Source organism: Myiozetetes cayanensis, unplaced genomic scaffold (genome assembly GCF_022539395.1).
Source record: "Myiozetetes cayanensis isolate MyiCay16 unplaced genomic scaffold, myiCay2020 scf1, whole genome shotgun sequence".
Taxonomy (NCBI): Eukaryota; Metazoa; Chordata; class Aves; order Passeriformes; family Tyrannidae; genus Myiozetetes; species Myiozetetes cayanensis.
In genome coordinates this window covers 137,585,739-137,606,640 of record NW_026086604.1, presented here as the reverse complement: position 1 = coordinate 137,606,640, position 20,902 = coordinate 137,585,739, and the positions used below count along the sequence as shown (strand labels likewise).

The following is a 20,902-nucleotide window of genomic DNA, read 5'->3' as shown; positions in this document are numbered from 1 at the left end:
TTATATTTGACTTTGGAGTTTTAGTATGTTCTTAGGACTTCAAGTTTAATATGTATGTGTGTGCTATGTTTACATGGAAATGATATTCAGCTCTATTAGAAGCTTTATAGAGATGGATCAAAGCAAGCTCATATGAAAAAAAGAAGCATACAGCCAAAAGAAATAGTTTTAGAAATTCACCCTTTTTGAAGAAAGTGTCACAGGATACATTTTGTTCAGCTAAATGAAGCTGGTCATCTTTAACAAATGTGAATGGTGCTAACAAATGTTGCTGGAAAAAAGTTCTCACTTAGTAAAACCACATTTTTGCTGGCCTTCAGAGACAGGACTGTGTAGCAGTGAGCCAGAAACTCCTGTGTGGCCTTGGGAAAGTCAGTTATAATCTGATTATGAAAGGTGTTGAAACCCAGTGAGTTCTGTTTGAGTCACTTTGGAGGACGTTTCAGACTTAGGTCGTTCTTATTCAGCTATGTGTTACATTGCTGTAAATGCTAGAATAGTATATTGGCCTTGACTATTTTATCTTTCTGTCATGTGGAGATAATTTTTTCCCTGTTTTGTGGGAGTGAATGTGAGGACTAAATAGTTATTTTTGAGTTTGGTCTCTGATTCATCAGAGCTTTTAAGCATATGCTTCAAAATGTTGCTAAATTGCGCAGACATCTCTGAAATAGTTGCAGTAATTAAATGTAAAACATTATGAGCCTGAGCCAGAAACATTAAAGTCAAAAGGCACTTGACATTGGTTTTATTCATATAAGCTCTGATCCTGCTCACACTGAAGTATTATGTGCTTGTCACATGCACATATATTATTATTGGTAAATCTGCCATTACTAAACTGAATCTCTTCTCAGCTGCCTGGTAATGTGGATAGTGATTTTTGTCCTTTATTGTCCTTCATGCCTTTGGACACTTTTCCTTGTGTGGGCGCTTTTTTCCTGTTGTGCCTAATGCCCAGGTGTTTCTTGATCAAAGATGCTTCTGTAAATTATAGTACATGGCATACATAAACATGTACATATTACAGAATTTAAAAGTATAAGTTGGTTTCTGCAGAAATTCGCTATTTGCCTGTTTCTCACTAGGAATGAGATGTGTATTGTACTTACCCCTTATAGTAAAAAATATGTGGTACCAAACAGATGTGTGTACACAGTATTTTGAATGACATTTAGAGATCTACTTAGAGATCTCAGTGACAAATTGCTTAGCTTTTTTGTATCTTAAAGTACAACAACAATCAAAGGGGGGATTTTGAGGGATCATTTTCTTATAGGATAGATAACAATGGTGCAAAATACTAATTTTTCAGTATTTTTCAGTATTTGATGCTTTTGGTTTCTTTTTGTGCCAGCTGAAATAGAAATTTAAATACTCTGCCCTTTTCCAGGAGTCAAAGATCTTTCTGTGTTTCCTTTCATACTGTTTACTAGCAATAGGCAATCTTACTTTTTTTTTTTTTAAATTGTTTTTAACATGTGCTGTGGCCATGGTGACACATTGCAAGCCTAGGGTTTAGCTTGCACACCAAATTTTGCTTACATTCATGATTCTGCCAGTGTTTGACCAACATTAGTAAGTCTACTTTTGGCATGCTGCTGATGAAGCTCACTGAAGTCCTGACTCACTCAGCCAAGGTCACATCAGAAACCTTCAGAAGAAACCAAAACTCAGAACAGTTACCCCTGTTTCGGATTTAGTGGTAGATCCATTGTGATGAATACTTGTTCTGTAGGGAAACAATGGGTAAAAATATGGTTGTCTGTCATAGCCAGGTTAAAAGCAAGAGAAACTGTGAAAAATTTACAAGCAATTTCACATATGGAGAGAAATTTTGATGCAAAGTCTTTAAATGAAGAATTTTAAAGCTGTGGGCCTCAGGCAGGACAGATTCTACTTATTCTTTACTAAAAACATTTTTCGATGAAGAAAAATCTCATAATTTTCTATCAGTACAATATATATATGTTTCTTAGGAAGCAAAAGGAACTGTTTTATTCTCCCTCAAATTATTCCTATATTGGGCTTTATGTTCTGATAGTATATGTATAGTGCATCAGATATGTATATCTTTCATTTAGCTCTTAAGTGAAATTCTTGATACTTTTTAACTAGAATTGCTTGATGCAGTAAACCAAATCCATTGTGTGTGTAACTGAATACTTGCAGTGGTTTATTTAAAACTGTGTACTTTATCATTGGTAGAAGTCACGTGCTAAATAAATGCTTTTCTCTGAAGAGTAAAAGGTTGCGTGATCTTGATAAATGTTCGCATGATTTTTTTCCCTTCCTACAGCACTCTTAGTCCAGATGTTGATCCAGTGCTTGCCTTCCAGCGAGAGGGTTTTGGACGCCAGAGCATGTCAGAAAAGCGTACAAAGCAATTTTCAGATGCCAGTCAGTTGGAGTTTGTTAAAACACGAAAATCCAAAAGCATGGATCTAGGTAGTGAGTGATATTTTTTCAATTTTTTTTTATTTGAACCTGATTTTCATGTTGTAAGTATATAGATTTTGTAATTCCAAACATATTGTGTATGTGCACTACTACTGCACATAGTGTCTACTTGTGGGAAGAAAAATACTAACTTAAATGGCCAAGTGGCCTGTGTATTGTTTGTTGTTTGTAAATGTCCATACACTCAAACATTGTAGCCCTCTGGATATATGGTTATGCATAAACATAATAAATACTATTTATTAAAATGGAGGTGAAAAGTGCATTTTACCAATCCATTTAGAATAACTGTGTAAAACTGTACCTCACTGTGGTTCTGTGTAGCCAGGTTTATTCTCACTTCATTGTTGTAATGCAGTTAGCCTTAAATGTCCTTCAGAGTCTCTCATTTTGTAGATGAATTCAAAATTAGAAAATGGGGCGAGTCTGACATCTGTTTGAGATCCAAGTTTTAATATTTATATCAGAAGCCCTATAAAGTGGCCACAGCTAAGACAGGCAATCAGCTGATAATTTTAACTCATAAACCAACTGAGAATAAGTAATTGCTAACAAGCCCATCTATTTTTCTGCCATTGAATTTAGATTCTGATTTGTGGACTCTAGTAACCTTAAACAGGGAGTTTTGATTGATTAAACACACAAAATTCTTTACTCTGGAACAATAAAATATAATGCAATTATAATGCAATTCACTCCTTTACAATAGTTGTGAATATCATACCTACAATCCCTAATTCACCAACTTCCTCAGCGTTCAGTAAGGTTGGTGGTATTACTTGCCTTGACTAGTTGCAATGTGCTAACGTGTAAATAACATATTGTACCTGCCTGTGATGTGAACATGACTGACATTGCATGAAGGTTACTAGTTTGCTGCCATTTCTACCCAGAATGTTTGCTTACTGTTGCAGTTTATTTGCATGAAGTGTGACATTTCTAAGGTCCTCTAACTTGAAAAAGAAAAGGCAAAACAGGAGGAATGTTGGATGCATGTGGGGCATGGGCACTAACTGGGCTAACCGTTATGCATTTACCTTTTAACAGTAGCTGACGAGACTAAGCTCAGTACAATGGATGACCAGAAAACAGGTAAGAATTGACAGTAAGGCTGTTGCTATAGAAACCTTGGTCAAAGCAGCTTACCACAATTACAGAACTGCCAGTCAAATTGCATGAAAACATGAATATTCCAGTACTTGCATGGCTGCTTTCTATTGTTGTGAATAATCAAGTCATACAGAAAAAGAAAATTTTCTATGGAGATAAGTATCTAGGGTATTATATTCAACCAGGTCATGCATGTGACTGTAGGCAGACACCTGTTTCTACACTTTGAACTCATAAATATTTGGAGTTGTTTGAAGTTTTTTGTCCTTTCAAAAGAAATCTTGGAAAACCTCCTCCTAGCTTCAAACTGAAATGCATGGAATAGATGATTTGGAGGAGTCGAGTGTTTGGCTATTACAGTGCTAACACAGTGCTTGAAAATAATTATTTTAATTAGAAAACTGCTGCCTTGGCCTTAAGTGGTCATCAGATACATGTTGTGTGCTGAGTTGAAGATTATTTGTGCAAGTTGATTTGCTTTTGGAGCTGAAACCTGAGCCTCGTAAAAGAACAAAAGAATATGTAAATAGAATCTTTTCCACATACCATTCATTGTAGTGTTTCAGAAAATGATAATGAGAAATAGCTTTCAATGCATATTTTTATTAGTAATTAAAATAATGCACCAACTGCAATTATGAACCTTTATGATTTATTAATATAAGTTAGCCTTTGACCTATGGAATGCTATTTTAATTAGGCTAGATCCAGAGGACACCATAACATTACTTAGCTCTAATTAGGAACAATTCACCTTTTTAACCTGAAAATATTATTTATTTTAGCATGATTTAAGGAGTAGCACATTCCATACAGAATTTACAATTACTAATTCACAACTACGTCTCTGTTTAACCGGACTTTATAACATGAGTAGGAATACTGAAAAGCTGTAAGTAATCAACTGATAAAATTACAATTTTTATTTGAACAGCTAAGTCTTCTAGCTCTTAAAATTTTGAAGAATACGGCCACAGACTTGCAGCTTTACAAATTAAGAATGAGTACACAAAATTAAAATGTATGAATGTTTTGGAGGATTAAAACCATCAGAGTGTGAATGTATGAATTGTGTTAATGGTTGTGGTAATAATCAGTGCTTAGGAACTGCCTTCACCCCTGAGCATTATTCACATAAAAAGGAGTTAAAGATCAAACTCATAATTATTATAAATTATTTTTAATTTTCTTATTAACCTACCTATTTGAATGGGATCTGATTAGAATGGTATAAAACCTGTGTGTTTTAGTAAAATATGATGCCTAGGTTTTAAAAGTACACAGTCATTTTGGTGGTATCAAATAGAGGGTGGTATGAATTGAGTGTAGTTTTTCTCTATGTGTAACACCTGGATTAAATTCCAAAAAAGAAAAAAGTCAGACAACATGGGTGAAAGAGCATGACTATACCAGCTGGACTAGGTAGTTACGTATTTTGTGCATGGAAAGTTCACTGGCTGGAAAAAAAGGAAAAAACACCTTTTACTGTACTTTTATTTTATTTATCTTGCATACTTTTAACCAGGTTTTGTATATAAACACTGGATTTCTCCCATTACTGAAGATGGATGTGGCTGTTAAACAAACCACTTACTGTAGTTTGGCTTAAAAATTGTCTGGTTCTAGGAAAAAAAAAATGCTTCAAATGTGTGGTGAACATTTAATGAACTCTAGAAGCCAGAAAACTTCAACATATATTTACTTTAGAAAAGATAAAAACAAACTCTGTTACTGTCACAGTTGGACTTAATAGTATTGGCTGAAAAGGAGAGCATGAAACTCACCAGCCCTAGTTACTGTAATAGTTTTTTAATTATTTTTCTTTCTATAGTTCACTTGAATTACCTAATCCTTGCAGTGTTTACAGTTCATTCTAGAGGTTAGAAGTATATTCAGTAGCAATTGAGTATGGCTCATTTATAGAGTCCCAGGCATACTATAGCTCTGGGTGGTTATTTTTCCATGTACACAATATGAAAATGAAAAAGAAAGAAAAAAAAATCAAAGAACATTTATTTAAATTATTTATTTATTATTTTACACAGTGCTTTTTAAGTAAACTGTTTCATTAAATGGAACCAAAACTAAACTGTTTTTAATGCAGTTTCTTGCTTTATTCCTCCCCTGCTCTCCCCAGATGAAGTGTTTGAGTTAAACTAGAAATGGAAGAATTTATCAGATGTAATGGAGCAGATGTTAGTAAGTAAATAGAATGACTGCTAATGTTCTTCTAGAAAGTGTTTAGAAAATAGACTTTATACCTTTGGAAAATGGGCTAAATCAAATCCAGAGAAGATTTTGGCATCAGTTGCAGGTAGCATTTACTTGACAGTTCATAAAAGTAATATTTCAGAAAGGAAACAAATTGTTATTTTAAATGACTTAAAAGAATGTGCTGATGAAAAATTTACCTTATTGACAAAAATTATTCACTGGAGGAAACATCACATAGCCTTTGACACCCTGAGCTTTGCCTTTGCAAATGGCCCAAGCGGATGTGTGTCACTGTATAAATAATTCACATAAGGTGAGATAATTGGAAGCACAATGAGATGTTGAACAGTGTCAGTGCAAGGGACAGACAAAGGACTTGGAGTGGGGGGCAGCACATAGGCTCCATGTGATGTTTGTGTGTTAAATGTCTCCTTGGATCTGTAGGTGCTGTGAAGTGACGTGTGACAACTGGCACACACGGCCGTGCATGAGCAGGGGGTGGGTGGCCGCGTGGCCAGGAGGGGACACAGGGAGTGGGGATGCGTGTGTGGTGGGCAGGGCTGTGCTTGGCAGAGTGGTGTGGGCATGTCACAGAGCACTTAAGAGATGGACAGGGGTGTGTAGAGCAGAGCAGTACAGCCAAGTGCACGAGGAGACTCTGCACGTGGTGGCAGGAGGACTGCTGTGCTGCAGAGGGATGAAGATACCTCAAAGGGTATTTGTTAAGGAAATCGTTGGAATGGGAAATTTTGATAAACTTCAAATTTTAGAAACGATAAAAGGATCCCTTTCATCCTCAGTCATATAAATATGCTTTAGGTAGATGTGTCTTTTCCTCTCTTTTTTTTTGCTACTTTAAATTCCGGTGTCAAAATAGAACTCATTCTGAGCAGATAACATTTCTGATGATTACCACCAGTGCTGTAAAGGCTGGAGGAAAATGCTGACATTTTTGTATTTAGAAAACAAGGTTTTGATGTGACTCATAAATTTTAAACAGAATCCATTTTAAAGAAAGTTTGCTTTTTCTTACCAGATTATGAGTAAACAACTCACTTTCTGGCTGGTGAATTCTAGTAATAAATTCTTAACTCACTTAATTTACAGGGAGACTTAACTATATATTTTGAAAATAGTAGACTTGCTATGAAGTAGCCATAGAAGATAGTGAAGGTATTAAAATATACATAGCTTTATGATCACAGTACTGAAATGGTTTGTGAAAGGAGATTTCCCCATTTCAGATTCTGCAACCTGTTCACATTTGTGTTGATGGCCACCAAAGTTCAATACATATTCTTATCATTTCTGTAATCTATTATTAGTTTTACAGTACTCAACATTAGGTCATATCCCATCTAGCTTTTCCTTCGGGAAAACACAACTTACGCATGTGCAGTTCCCACAAATATCTGTATTGGGTGTCAGTAAATGGAATTTTTCCTAATGTCCTTTATGAACATAAATGGGCACATAAATGCCTTCTTTATAATTACTGTTTAGAAAAAGAACCACTCAGTAATTAGGAAAAGATACATGATAATTTTATTTGGAAGATTGCAAAGCAGAATGTGGAATAAGGAAGTTTACAGTAAGTTGCCATGTAAGAGGATACTCTTTCTTTTGTATATGAAATTGAAGCTGTCGAACAGCTGGTTTATATATGATTGCCCTGTTTCCTCTTTTTTCCTTCAAAATGTTGCATCCATTTTTTTTCTTTCTCATGAACTGTTTTAAAAAAATACAGTCTTGAAAAGTAAAAAGCAAAATAAAGTCTCACTTCTTGTGTACTGCAGGCTTTAGTGTAGGAATAGTAGGATTTGGCATAAACTGGAAAGTGGACATTTTTATGGGGAACTGTCTTAATTGGAGTTCTTTTAATTGGTAAAGAGAATGTTATGTAAAATGCTTCTCCGAGACTTCAGCCCATGATCAGAAGTTTGGTGACCCTGGACTGCAGGTTGTTAGCACAGCTGGGAAGCCACCAACCCTTCCTGGTCCCGGCTGGCCATTGCACTCTGGCCCCAACCATCCTCATGGCCCTCAGCCCTCCAACACATACAGGCTGCGAGTGAGAGGATGGCTTCTTCTAGGAGATGTGAGTTCATAAAGATAAAAGTTCTCATTTGTTGGGGTGTGTTTATTTTCGGCCAAGGGTCCAAGCAGCAGGTCTATGGACTGCTGGCGGAATCAAACTACAGGAGTTGTGTAGACCTGTGAGACAGGATTTTTGGTTTGTTTCTGTTTACAAGTTCATCTCATCAGTAGGTCAGCTGAAGGAGAATCCTTTGGCAGCTGTTATTTGAATTTATTTGATCCGAGGGATTTCAGTTTAATGTAATTTCTCAGACTTTTCATAGCTGAATAGAAAATGAAGGCATTTGCTGTTTTGCATCTCCTACCAAGTTAACAAATTATATGGAGAAGACTTGTCATGCTGCTATTCTGCATCCTTTCTGTGGGCCCAGTAACCCCCTTCTTCCCCAACCAATACTGAATAGTTTTAGTAGGCTAGTAACAGTTTTCCCCATTTTAAGGTAATTTCACATACCTTTCATAAAGAGCAGTGACTGATACTGCCCCTCTTCTCTCTCCTAATATCTACCACAATAGGGATCAACTTCAGAATTTTATATTATTCTGAGATAAATACTTTATGAAAAGTTTTCCTTTATTACACTTTTATTCACACCAGGCCATACTTACTAATGTACCTTTCATAGGTTTGGTATACCTGGAGGTATACCAGGTCTTAGCTCTGTCTCTCATTGGTGTCTGGCTGTGAAATTTATCTTTCTGTGCCTCTGTCAGATAAGGATACTGATGTCAACTAAGTAACAACCCACCACTTGGACTGCTGTGGTGCCACAACATTTATCTGCTCTGTTCCCTTTGGGTAGAGAGGGCTCTGGTCTCATAATTTCAGGAAATGTAGCCATGGTGATGTTGTAGCACCTCATCTTGCTCTCCGTTCCCAAATCCTGTGCAAAATCTAGCCAAGACTGTACTGCACTTTTGAATAAAATCACTTCAAATAAGTGCAGTGATTTTCCCCTCACCTTGAAAAATTTCTCCCAGTTTTAACTTTAATATGAGATCTAATTTGTACAATTGTCATGTGATTTGTTCTGTGACAGTGTACCTAAGAACAGAGGCTATACATTTAGTCCACAAACCTGAGAAGAAAAATCCAGATGGAAAAAAGCTTTTGCAGAAAGAATACTGCTCAGGGGTTTACTTGGCACATTTCTGGACATGCTGCAGCGATAAGAGCTGCCCTCAACCCCAGCTGTAATACTGCCCAAACTTCAACATGGTGACTGCCAGGAGTGTGTTTCTTTTCCAACTGGATAACTGGTGTTGCCTGTCTAATTGGGTCCTTTCCACAGATTATTTTTAGGCAATTTCACAAAATCTGAGCAAGTCAACTGATACTTCTTAGAACATCTAATTATGAAATTGTTAGCAATTTGATGCAAGTCTTCAAAACTTGAACAAACAGTGTGTTCTTTGATGGCAGAGGTCAGGCTACTTTGCAAGACTCTTACTCTAAACACAGTAGGATTCATGCCCATAATCTGCTCTCTGTTCATCAGTTGCTAGTACAGATGAAATTTTCTGTTCAAATAAAAAATAATTAATAGTTTTGTTTAATTCCATTAGATATGCATCTCTGTTGCTTTTATGAGCTATGTTTTTAAAGCCCCATGGTTTCTTTATCATTTAAATTGTTTAAAATAATAGTAATGGATGTTGGTCTCTCTTCACTGATTTGAAAAACCAGACATTGCTAATGTTGTCTGTTTCGTTGACTGTGACTTGACATACTCATTCACTTCTGAGACCAACAAATCTGTGGAGAATTCCCTACAGATTATTGAGAGACGATGTGAATAATGTTAAGTGTGTCCCCAAAGACTTTCAGGATGGATATGCATAATCAAGCGTGCAGTTCTCAATACTATTTCTAATTACATTTTTCCCCCCCCTTAAATCACTAAGGTTCCCCAACCAGAGATGTGGGGCCTTCATTAGGTCTGAAGAAATCCAGCTCATTAGAAAGCCTGCAGACAGCCGTTGCTGAGGTGACTCTGAATGGTGACATTCCCTTCCACCGTCCGCGCCCGCGAATTATCCGAGGACGAGGCTGCAATGAAAGCTTCAGAGCTGCCATAGACAAATCCTATGATAAACCTGTAGCAGATGATGATGATGAAGGCATGGAAACTTGTAAGTAGACTATTGTGCATAATGAATATTAACAACGTAGGCTGATTACTTCAGAAAGTGGCTAAAGTAGTAGAAGATAATGTTAGGATTTTAAAGGAATAGAATTAACTTTGTCAATTTTTTTTTTTTTAGGCTTTTTCCTGTAATTTTCATTAACAGATTGCAAAATTCTGTAGCATTCTTCTTTGCTAAAATGAGAAAATAAGACTATTGGGAGTGTGTTTATTTAAATTACAATGAAAATTTTCTGTAAGACAGCTAACTGATGTACTAATATAACTTAGAAAAAAAAATTAGGTGGAAAAACAAATAAACCCACTAAATTTATGTTACAAAAATATATGTATAGAACTTTGAAGAGTACATTTGTAGTGTGGGGGGGGATAAAAAAAAAAATCATTGTCCTTTAATTAGAGTGAGTAAGGCTGGCAGATCTAATAAAATATAAAGTTAATGATCAGCTATTACCCACCCTAATGGGCATTCATTTACATTTTCAGTTCTTTAACCTGAAGTATGACCCAACATGTGGAGAATGTCATTAACATAAAAGAATCACTTCAAAGCTAACCTTATCATTATTGAACTATGTAAGAATGGGCTGGTAAAATGACAACTCATATTGAATGAAAATAGTATGAATGGTAAATTACCTCAAGCAGGGGTTGTATTAAAATCATTGAATTTTTAACCTTCGTGTTGTACTACTTTCAACTTGTCACACACCAGCAAATTTTTTTTTTTAATCAACCTGCAGCTAGTTAGAAGTTTATGAATGAAGACGATGGTGGGAAGGTTGAAATAGTAAAGTATTTAGCCTGAATGCTAATGCAAAAGGCTTGAAAAGGAATTTTTCACTCTCATCCTTTTTTAAAAACTTTAGTTTCAGAAAGTCTATTTCATAGGCGTCATTCCTTAAATATACTTATGTAAGCACTTTTTCTTTTTTTTTTTTTTTTTTTTTTAATCTGCCTCTTTCTAAAGAGTTCTCAGACTGAAAGGGAGGTCATTTTGCCAGTCACTTTTCTCAGAGGTAGTTACAGACAGAATTAATTCTGCTTTGCTTTTTCAGCACCTAACAATTTCATGCAGCAGTGGGGCTAAATGCTGGTCTGATGCTGCTGGCTGTCAATCTATTTCTGGCTAGCAGAAGAATAGGTATGAGAAAATGGATAGTGATCCTGCTCGTTCTCACAAGCTGTATGCCTATGGTCTTTTGGGACACAAGACCATGTTTTTATAGATGGCCCTGTTTTGTGTGAGTCCATTGATAGCAATATCCTGATTTGAGGCTTCAGATACCTAAGGTTTACACTGAAGTTACAGATGGTTTAAATTCATTTGATAAGAAATGTAGCAAAACTGTTGTCATGAAGCACTTTCAAGATGAGTATAGGTTTACGATATTCTGGTAAGGGGTTTTGAGCTTGTTAATGCACTGCATAGTGAGTAGCAAGGAAGTATTTGGAGTCCTTTGTATCCTTTGCATGGAAGCAGTGGTGTCATGGATTAACCCTAGCCAGAAATCAGGCCCCACCCAGCCGCTCACTCACTCTCCCACCAGCTGGATCGGGGAGAGAATCGTAAGGGAAAAGGTAGAAAACTCATGGATTGAGATAAAGACAGTTTAATAGGGAAGCAGAAGCTGCACACACAAACCAAGCATACAAAGGAATTTATTTACTGCTTCCCATGGGCAGGCAGGTGTTCAGCCATCGTCAGGAAAGCAGGGCCCCATCAGTGTGTAATGGTTACTTGGGAAGATAAACCCCCTCACTGCAAATGTCCTCGCTTTCCTTCTTCTACCCCCAACTTAATATATTGAGCATGATGTCATATGGTGTGGAATATCCCTTTGGTCAGTTTGGGTCAGCTGTGTTGGCTGTGTCTCCTCCCAACCTCCAAGGCACCCCAGACTTCCCTGCCAGCATGGCAGTGTGAGAAACAGAAAAGGCCTTACCTCTGTGTAAGACCTGCTCAGCAACAACAAAACCATCTCTGTATTATCAACTCTGTAGGCAGCACAAATCCAAAACATAGCCCCATACCGGCCACTGGGAAGAAAATTAGCCCTATCCCAGCCAAAACCAGCACTAGCAGAAAACAGCCAAAGCCTTCTGGCTGAAATCGAGATGACATGGGGTGAGTCTTTGCCCTCATCACTCTGTTTGGATGCAGTTGTCTAGCACTGATGGACCAACAGCCATCTCATGTTGTAAGAGAGCAAGAGCAAGGCTGTTTTCAGATCTCACATAGTAAAGAAAGGCTGAGCAAAGTGTGACCAAGCTATATGTGTAGAACTATGCCTGCTGTTGAGTTGTGTTCCAATAGCTTCCACATGCATGAAACATCTAAGAAGTAATCCAGAGATTTTAAGTGCCAAGTTCATAGAAGCAGATGAGTAGCAAAGCAAATTTAGTAAGTTGGTTGGACTTCAGTCCTCGAGATCCTCTCCTTCTCTTGGTGGCCATGGCAGATTAAGAGCTGTCCCAGCCATATGCTGCCTGTCCTGAAAACATGTCTGTATATGTGTTAAAACTCAAAACAGTGCAGTCTGCTCCACTTTGTGTAAATTATATGTAGCCTTAGGTTCCAGAGAATATACCAAATTGTGTCTTCAGCTGGACAAAGCCTGGGCACATACGAGTATGTAGGAGTTTAGCAATCTGGTCCTAACATAACTACTGCCTCACTGCTACCATAACGACGTTGCCTAAGTTTTTGTAAATTGTATTTAATTATTCTGTAATTGTTTGAAATTAAAATGTGGCTTTCTCTCATTATGAAACCCAGGCAAATATGTTGGAGGTCAGTTTGCTGATGCCCTTGAGGTTGGATCCATTTGTCTTGAATTTTTTTCACCTTTCTCCTCCAAGTGTTTCCGTGCCAGGAGTGTTTCTTTGTCTTCCAGACAGTGACCCGCTTTGGAGTAGCAAATAATAGCAGTGCAGTATATTGTATAGGGGAGTTCCTGACATCGTCATCCGATACACAAAACCCATAAAAAATACAGGTGGCATTTGTGGCAAAGTGGCTGAATCTTCTAAATGTCCTTACTGTCCATGGAACAGTATGCTTTTGAATTACTATCTGTAGGGTGAAAATCAGGTGGCAATGACCAGTTCTGGAGTAACATTTTAAGTATATGAGAAGACATGTGTGAGTTTTAATGGCTGTAAAGAAGGAACATTTGTGCAAAGGTGTGGGTGTTCAACTTTTACAGACCATTTTTCTTGGTTTTTTTCTTGTTTTGTTTGTTTGTTTTTTCTTAATACTTGAAATAGCTGACTAGAAGCAAAATGTTTATCTTTAGTGTCATGAATGAGAACAAAGCATTTGGATGGGGAGAGATGGACAAAGCTTTCTAATCTTTTGCTGAATCTTAATTGCTAGAATCTAGGGCTGTATTAAATATCACAATAAGAGACCTAGAAGCTTAGTGGCAAAATAGCTTCACATTAAGTAGCTTTGATTCCTCATGTGCATCTTTTCCATTTTATGGGCTAATTAGGAGAATAGCTTCATAATACCTGTTTGTGTAGTTCTCCATATCACAGTGTGGTTCATGAAATGACACTAGTTTTCAGGTCTAATTGATGTTTAAAGTATACTCCAATTTAATTTTTTGGCTTCAACATCCCGAATGGGGAGGCAGGAGGTTGCAGGAAAGGAAGGAAATAACAGCACCAAAACAAATACATTCTGCATTTTGCAGTAACCTAATGTCATTACTGCAACATAACAAAAATTAGAAGTTTCATTTGTAGCCTGGGCTTGAATTTTAATTGAGCGGCATTTGCATTTGTTCTAAACACTAGTAATTAGGTGTATGTTAATTGCAGAATGACTGTGCTGCATTAAAGTGAAACAGGTTTTTTCATGTTAAGTCCTTTTAAGAAAACTGGAAATCTCTTTAGTCCAATAGAGAGACCAGTGTTTACTCCAGGAGGACAGGCATCCTAGTTCACAGGCCTCAGTCTGTGCTACTGAACTAACTGCAAGCAAACTGTGTATGATAGACAAATATACATTGCAGCACCAGTGTGAAAAGGAGGCAGTGTTCTCTCCATAGAATATGCAAAATAAATAATAAGCAAAACCATTGTTATGACAAGTTGTTCAGCAACTCAACATAGCACAGTACACAATACACATTTATGATTAGTATAGCGAATTGTTATATGAATCTGAGCAAACATAGGTCAAAACTGGTTAATCTCTAAAATTCTGCCAATGAAGTTCCAAGTAAACTGTTGACTTCAAAATTTGTCAGAAATTTAATGCAGGGTTTTTTTACTAATTATATTCGTTTGCAAGTACAGTCTTTTAAATGTCTAGTTGGTTTTAACTGGAACAGATTGTAGCTATAAATTAATGTGCAAAAAAATTAACATCTTTATTCCAAAGCAATTTTCCATAACTCTTTTAATAATAACTAAATATCATTCCAGACACTGATTAAGAAATACTGTGACCAAAAAAAGTACAAGAACAGCTGGTACAGAGGCATGGATAGGACCCATTAGTTTTATAAAATACAGTTATATGAATATTAAAACTGTATCTATATTTGAAAAGGTATATTATCTGCTTTACTCATAACAGTCCTGAAGACAAGTTAACATTAAATACCAAGACCTGACCTTGTAGGGTTTTTTATTTCTTTTCTTTTTTTTTATTGGTGGTTTGTACTTCAGAGTACTAGTTGAGATTCAGAAATGGTTATTGGTGTTGAAATATATCTGACATGGTATGTTTTTCTTGCAATATGTTTATGTGATCTTCTGGGGATGGAGAATATTTACAGAAATCTTGATACTTGGTGAATAAGTACTACGTCTGTTGGAAGTGGGTTGTAATATTAATGAATAAAAAATATTTTACAAGGAAGTGTCTGAGAGAGAAATGAGATGATATTGAATGGCTTTCAGTCAGTGATTTGTAGATTTTTCAGGTTCAATGATTTACTCATACATTCAGTATGAATGATGACTAAAAAAACAAGTTTACATTCTACAGTTGTCTATGTATGAGAAATTTCTAAAGAATTGTACTCTTGTATTGGCAATAGAACAGTTGCTGAGATCTTGAGTAATATTAGCAGGAATAATATTAAGAAGTGGTAAACTAGGGGAAACAAAAAAATTATTCTTTTTACCTTCTATAAGCTGTGACCATTTCCAAATCTTATTGAGTACAGAAGTTTTTTTCTTTTCCATAGACTGTATGATCTATGTGACTTTCATGCTGAAAGTCAGTTCTTTGGTCAAGATTTAGACAGGCAAGTACACTATTAGGGATCATGTTTAACTGAGGATGTACAGATTGGGAACATTTGAATTTGGGCCTGTTGTCTGAAACTATACTGGCTTGATATGAAAATAATAGCATAAATAATTTATAACAAATAATTTATTATTATTATAGTTAGTAATTCAAATAAATAATAAAAAATAAACATAACAATCATAAAACAAACCTGTATTTTTCAACTTCTGGTGCCAAAAGTTGTTTGGAGCCTTTGTACTCATTAGAGCTACAGGAGACAGCACTAAGTATGCATCTGTGATCCTAATTGCTGCTTTGTGCTGTCTATTGAAAAACTGAGAGATGATTGCAGCCCTACTTATAATGTGATGATATGAAATGTTAGAGCTCATGGAAAGTCACAGCTTCACCAGTGCAGGATTCTGACCCACCAGCTTGAAGTGTTTTATTTTTTTCTTACTAAACTCCTAGAGGAGTTTTCAGGTTTTTAATGGATTTTTTCTTTTGGTCATTTTTCTTTCAAACTTTCTGGACTACATGTGGTCTGTTAAATCTAACCTTGGGTATACTTTAGGAGTCTTGGTCTTGGATTAGAAACAGGGAATGAACATTTCATCTGTCCTTAAAGGATTTTAGTTGTTCTGCTCGCTGAAATCTCCCCGCCTGAACCTCCCAGGCCACCCCATCTGAACCAAGAATAGCAACAAAAATAAAAGTCATAGTGCATGATGTGTTTTAAACGGCTCCAGGAAATGAAGTAGCATAACAAAACTATTATGTTACTTGCAGTAGAAGAAAAAGTCTTAAGGCTTATGTTGAGGATTAACACTCCTTAATGACTTTCATATTTTTATGAGAGTATGACTAAGAATTTACTGACAAGGCACGCTGCACTACTGTTGTTTCTTCTTGCAGATATTTCTAAAGCTCTCCTCAACTGATTTAGATACTGAAACAAAATGGGCCAATTAACATCACATTGCTAATCCTCTTTATTAATCCACACATTATTTAGGGTACCCACAAAGTACAAATTGTGTTTTTCAGACAGTTCTGCAGAGGTCAATTCCTTACTTTTAGTAGTTTTACAGTTCTAATGAACATTCTTGGAAACCCCTATGTAAGCAGATACTGATTTTTTAAAAAAATATGAGTATATTGTGGCTTTGCATATATCCTGCTTCAAAACACATTATGAAATATACCAAGAAACCTGCCCTTGTTGTTTGTTTTATCCCACCGATGTTTCTTAATATGTGCTTTCAGTGGAGGAAGACACAGAGGAGAGCTCAAGATCTGGTAGAGAATCTGTGTCCACAGCAAGCGACCAACCATCCCACTCATTGGAGAGGCAAATGAATGGAAGCCAGGATAAAAGTGACAGAAAAAAAGCTGGAAAGGAAAAGAAGAAAGATCGAGATAAAGAGAAGGATAAAATTAAGGCAAAGAAAGGAATGCTGAAAGGCTTAGGAGACATGTTCAGGTAGGTGTTTTGCAAGGAAATATAGAATGAATTATAAAAACAAGTTTCATCTTTTAGTTTTGCATTATACTGTGAATGTTTGCTGAGGCCATATTTTACTATGCAAATACATACATGGTGTTTATAGGCCCATCTCTCAATTTTTGAGCCTACGCGTGGTGTCATGAAAGGGAAGTAGCTCAGAACAGGAGAGAAGGAGATGGCTGGCAGGCCAAAGGAAAGGCAAATGAAAAGATGATTTTAAGTCAGAAACTACTTGGTTTTGGAAAGAGTCTTTGGTGATGTCTAAGTCGTGCACACATCCTTTGATAAGTTAAACCATTTTGGGTTTGGGGTTGTTTTTTTTCTTCTTAAATACTGTACCCAAAGCTGCTGTGTTAATAAATGGATGCTTTTCTTTGCTTTACTATTAAGACTGTTGGTATCATGGAGACATGATGTGAAAGAGATGAATCAGTTTGAGATTGAAAAACAGCATGCTCCTCTAAAGGAAAACAGGATCTAAATAAGGTTGTATACTCTGAGAACCCATAGAGAATGGGTCAGTGAAAGGCTGATTTTTACCAAACACTGAGTTCTTTTTAAAGGAGTCATCTCTTCAGCAAACATAAGTGATCTGAAAGGAGCAGACTGCTGAGGGACACCCTGCTGTTGTGGGTAAATGGGGAAGCATGACAAACACCTTTGATCTTTTGTGGGAAGGGGAAAGAGAGCAAGAAAGTCAATCTTTCTTTCAACTAGCTAGAGTGAATAAATATATTTTGAAGAAACAACCAATATCAACGCAGTGTTTGTTTGGTATATTAATTTGTTCATTATTTAATTTTAAGGATGAGGTACCACTATTATTTAAAGATTTATTAATGATTCTGCTCTGAAAACATGTAAAGGGAACTTAAGTTAACTTTCATTCCATTACTTTCTTTATCCTGTAAAACATTAGTTGAACCTGTGCTGTAACCGCATAGCTTCTTGAGAATTGTTCTGTGACTGTGAATCGTATTATGAGGGTAGTTCATGGAGTGGAACATTGCACCCCGCTCCGCGAGAGTGTGGAAGGTAGGAGATATAAAATGTTGACTTGTTCTTTTCTGCATTCTACCATTTTTATACAGCAGAAATGACAGGTAAAATTGAGGCACATTTTACATGATAAATTCTATCGGCTCTAAGTAGTTGCTTAGTGGGCACCTTGAATGCTCTCTTGTGAGTTCAGTCAGAAAATGTTTACAGCAATCTAGAAAGCTTGGGGAACTCCATGGTCCAGACAGGTAACCATTTCTGTATGTTTGATAGAACACCTCTGAAATCTTTAATCTGGAAACAACAGTAATTTAACTGATAGAAAGATCTGATGATTGCTTTGTTGTTTGCTCTTCATAACAGTCAACATTCTCTTGAGTTATTTTTTTTCCCTCACTGCCATTTCTGAGTGAACTTTACTTTTCAGTCTCCTCTTAATTAATGTGGGAGCAGTGCTATCTGGATGCAGTTGACTCCTCCTGGATCTGTAAATTAGCTTGCACCTTGTCAGCCCATCCAAGAGAGGTGTTCCTAGCAAGCAAGAAAATGCTGATTGAGGGAATTAAGCATCATGTCTCATTTCCACTTGGTGCTTGATTTGCGTTGTTGACAGGTTTCTCAATAATGTGTGAGAGATGAGTTTTGTTATGTCTGGAAGATAAACTACTACTTCTACCTATAACATGCCTTGTTTTTCTGTACATTTGACATATAGATATCAAGTAATCACTGAAAGAAATTGTATGATAGAAAATAATGATGACAGTAACATTTAAAATTCAAACCAGGATCAAAGCATAATTGGATGTTTTGGTTCTGTGCAACATTGTGATTTCTTTGTCGTTCTTTTTCTTTTCTCCTTTTCTAATTTTTTTCTTCCTTTTCAGTGCTCTAATCTTAAAATAATCTTTCTTCATTAGGATGTATGGGCATAAACACTTACTGGATGAAATTACTGTTAACTGACAGTTTATTCCAATGTCTGTATTTAGCCAAAGGGCTTTTTGTTGCCTATATGTAAACTGGCAGCTCATAAAGTTGAGCCTATGTGATGTATAAAAATAAGTCTCTTTGCCTTCAGTTAAAATCTTAGGATTTGCTACTGGGATCTTCATTAAACTGTAGTGGGAGATGGAAACTTCCACTAGAGAACCCTTTTATCCTTCATCATCTAGTCGTCATTTCCGAGAAATTCCTGGTTGATTCAGATAACAAGTTAAAATCATAAGTAAATCTTTTAAACACTTCCATTGTTTTACTGCTTGTATCAAACATAGTAAAGAGGATTGACGTAACCATGGAGAACTGAAAACTGCAAAACTGTGTAGCTCTGACACACACAACTCCCGTTATTTGCAGAGGACCTTTGCTGGCACTGGGCTGTGGACAGTCTGAAAGTTCACCCTTCTCACTGTGAAACAAATCTGTCCGAGAATATGTGTATTTCTTTTTTCAAACTGACATTTCACCATAGAATAGATTATTTAATTATGTCATTTGGCTGAGAAGTCTTTTCCTCTTCACAGATGAAAATAGGGCAGAAGTTAGCCTAGAAAAGTTTTGAACAGAAATATTGGTCTATCAGCAGAGATGCAGGTGCTGCAGCATTTTGCTTACACCTGAGAGTATTTGTTTTACCTGAATAGTTGGATCATTCCTGTCTTGGCCCTTTAATGTGTCAAATCCTGGAGCCTGTGGGATGTTGTGCAGTTCCTTTTTCTCCCTTGCTGGTAGTTAGAGGGTGCCTGGATGGCCACAGCCAGCTGAGCAGATAGGCTTTGGGAAGCTGATACGAAGTTCTGCTAGTTTTTTTGTTTCACTGCTAATAAAGCTTGAGTGGATATGTTTTGACATCAGAAGTTTATGAAAATCTGTATACTTTTCCAAGTGCAATATGAAATATATTTACTCTTTTCTGAGTCTGATTTTGCTTACTTTTTAGTAGAGGTTTTGTTTTTTGACAAAAATCAACCTGACAAAAACAATGAACAGAGAAATAAGTCACTGTAGTGCTACCTTAAGAAAGAGGCTTCACAGTTTCAAACTGTGTGCCTGTAATTAGCTCTGGTAGGTGAACATTAATTTAATGGGTTTCTATGTTGTGCGATTCTTTGACATTCCTCTCCTGAGAGAGGAAAATGATATATGCTGCATTTTTCCCCCTTCTTTTACCCCTGTCATGTACAGAGTATTTTCATTTATGAAAGTGGATCCCCTCAAGATGTAAGAAAGGGAGATTTGAAATGTTCATATTCTTAGGTTTTGGATGATGATGAAATGACACATCTGCTGTGGTCATGCTGATCACTTACGATCCCTGTAGTTCATTCATTCTTATTCCCAGTGTACAGACTTGGACAGAGTTGCTAGATGGGTGACTAGATTGGTGAACTAATAGGCCACAGGCAGTTGAAGTGATAACTCCACATCTTTCCCAGCTTCCTCAAGCTACATATTGTTTTCCTCTGTTGTTGTCCCTGAACCATGTCTCTGTAAGACAGTGGTATCACTGTGTTTATGTCACGTTTTTGGGAATTAAATTTATTTGCAAGAAAACAGACACTCTTACTGGGAATGAGGGATTCTCATTGATGAGTTTTATGATAGACAAAATATGTCCAGCAAGTGGTCAGTCTCAGGAAAGGATGTGTCTGAGGAATAACCTCTTTACAAGAAAATGAACCGTTAAGATGTTGAGAATAACAAGGAGAAAGAAGCAGCTCTGGGTTTCCAAAGGAAGGAAAGGGAATAGAAGGGAGGCCAAGCTAGCTAGGCATGTCTTGCTGAAAATATCCAGGGACAGTCACTCACTGCCTGATAATAAAAATATACTGAAACAAGTAAACCATGATATGGTCAGAGAAAAACGACTTTGAAAGTACTTATGGTATGTTTGAGTTTATGCGGGGAACAGCTGAGGAGAACAAAAGATGGGGAATATGATGTATCTTAACCTTGAGTTTAAGCAAGAAATGTCTGCATCGGTTTTGGAGCTTGCCTATGAAATAGATGTAATGTAATTTGAAGCATTTGTGGATAAGTATGTTATATGAAATAAATACATTTTCTACTGCAGGAATTAATACCCGAGTCACACATAAACATGACTTTTCA

The 20,902-nt window shown here is 36.5% G+C and overlaps 1 protein-coding gene across 13 annotated transcripts in view; it reads left to right on the top strand.

The window, feature by feature from the left end:
* PARD3 (par-3 family cell polarity regulator) overlaps positions 1-20,902 on the top strand; it is a 446,652-nt gene that overhangs the window by 291,937 nt on the left and 133,813 nt on the right. For 11 of the 13 annotated variants that reach the window (XM_050332175.1, XM_050332238.1, XM_050332169.1 and 8 more), the window contains 4 exons: positions 2,300-2,451; positions 3,508-3,552; positions 9,787-10,014; positions 16,549-16,765. In XM_050332175.1, coding sequence (XP_050188132.1) covers positions 2,300-2,451; positions 3,508-3,552; positions 9,787-10,014; positions 16,549-16,765 — 642 coding nt within the window. The remainder of the gene's footprint in view (positions 1-2,299; positions 2,452-3,507; positions 3,553-9,786; positions 10,015-16,548; positions 16,766-20,902) is intronic. The other 2 variants (XM_050332161.1, XM_050332197.1) reach the window with 1 other exon arrangement.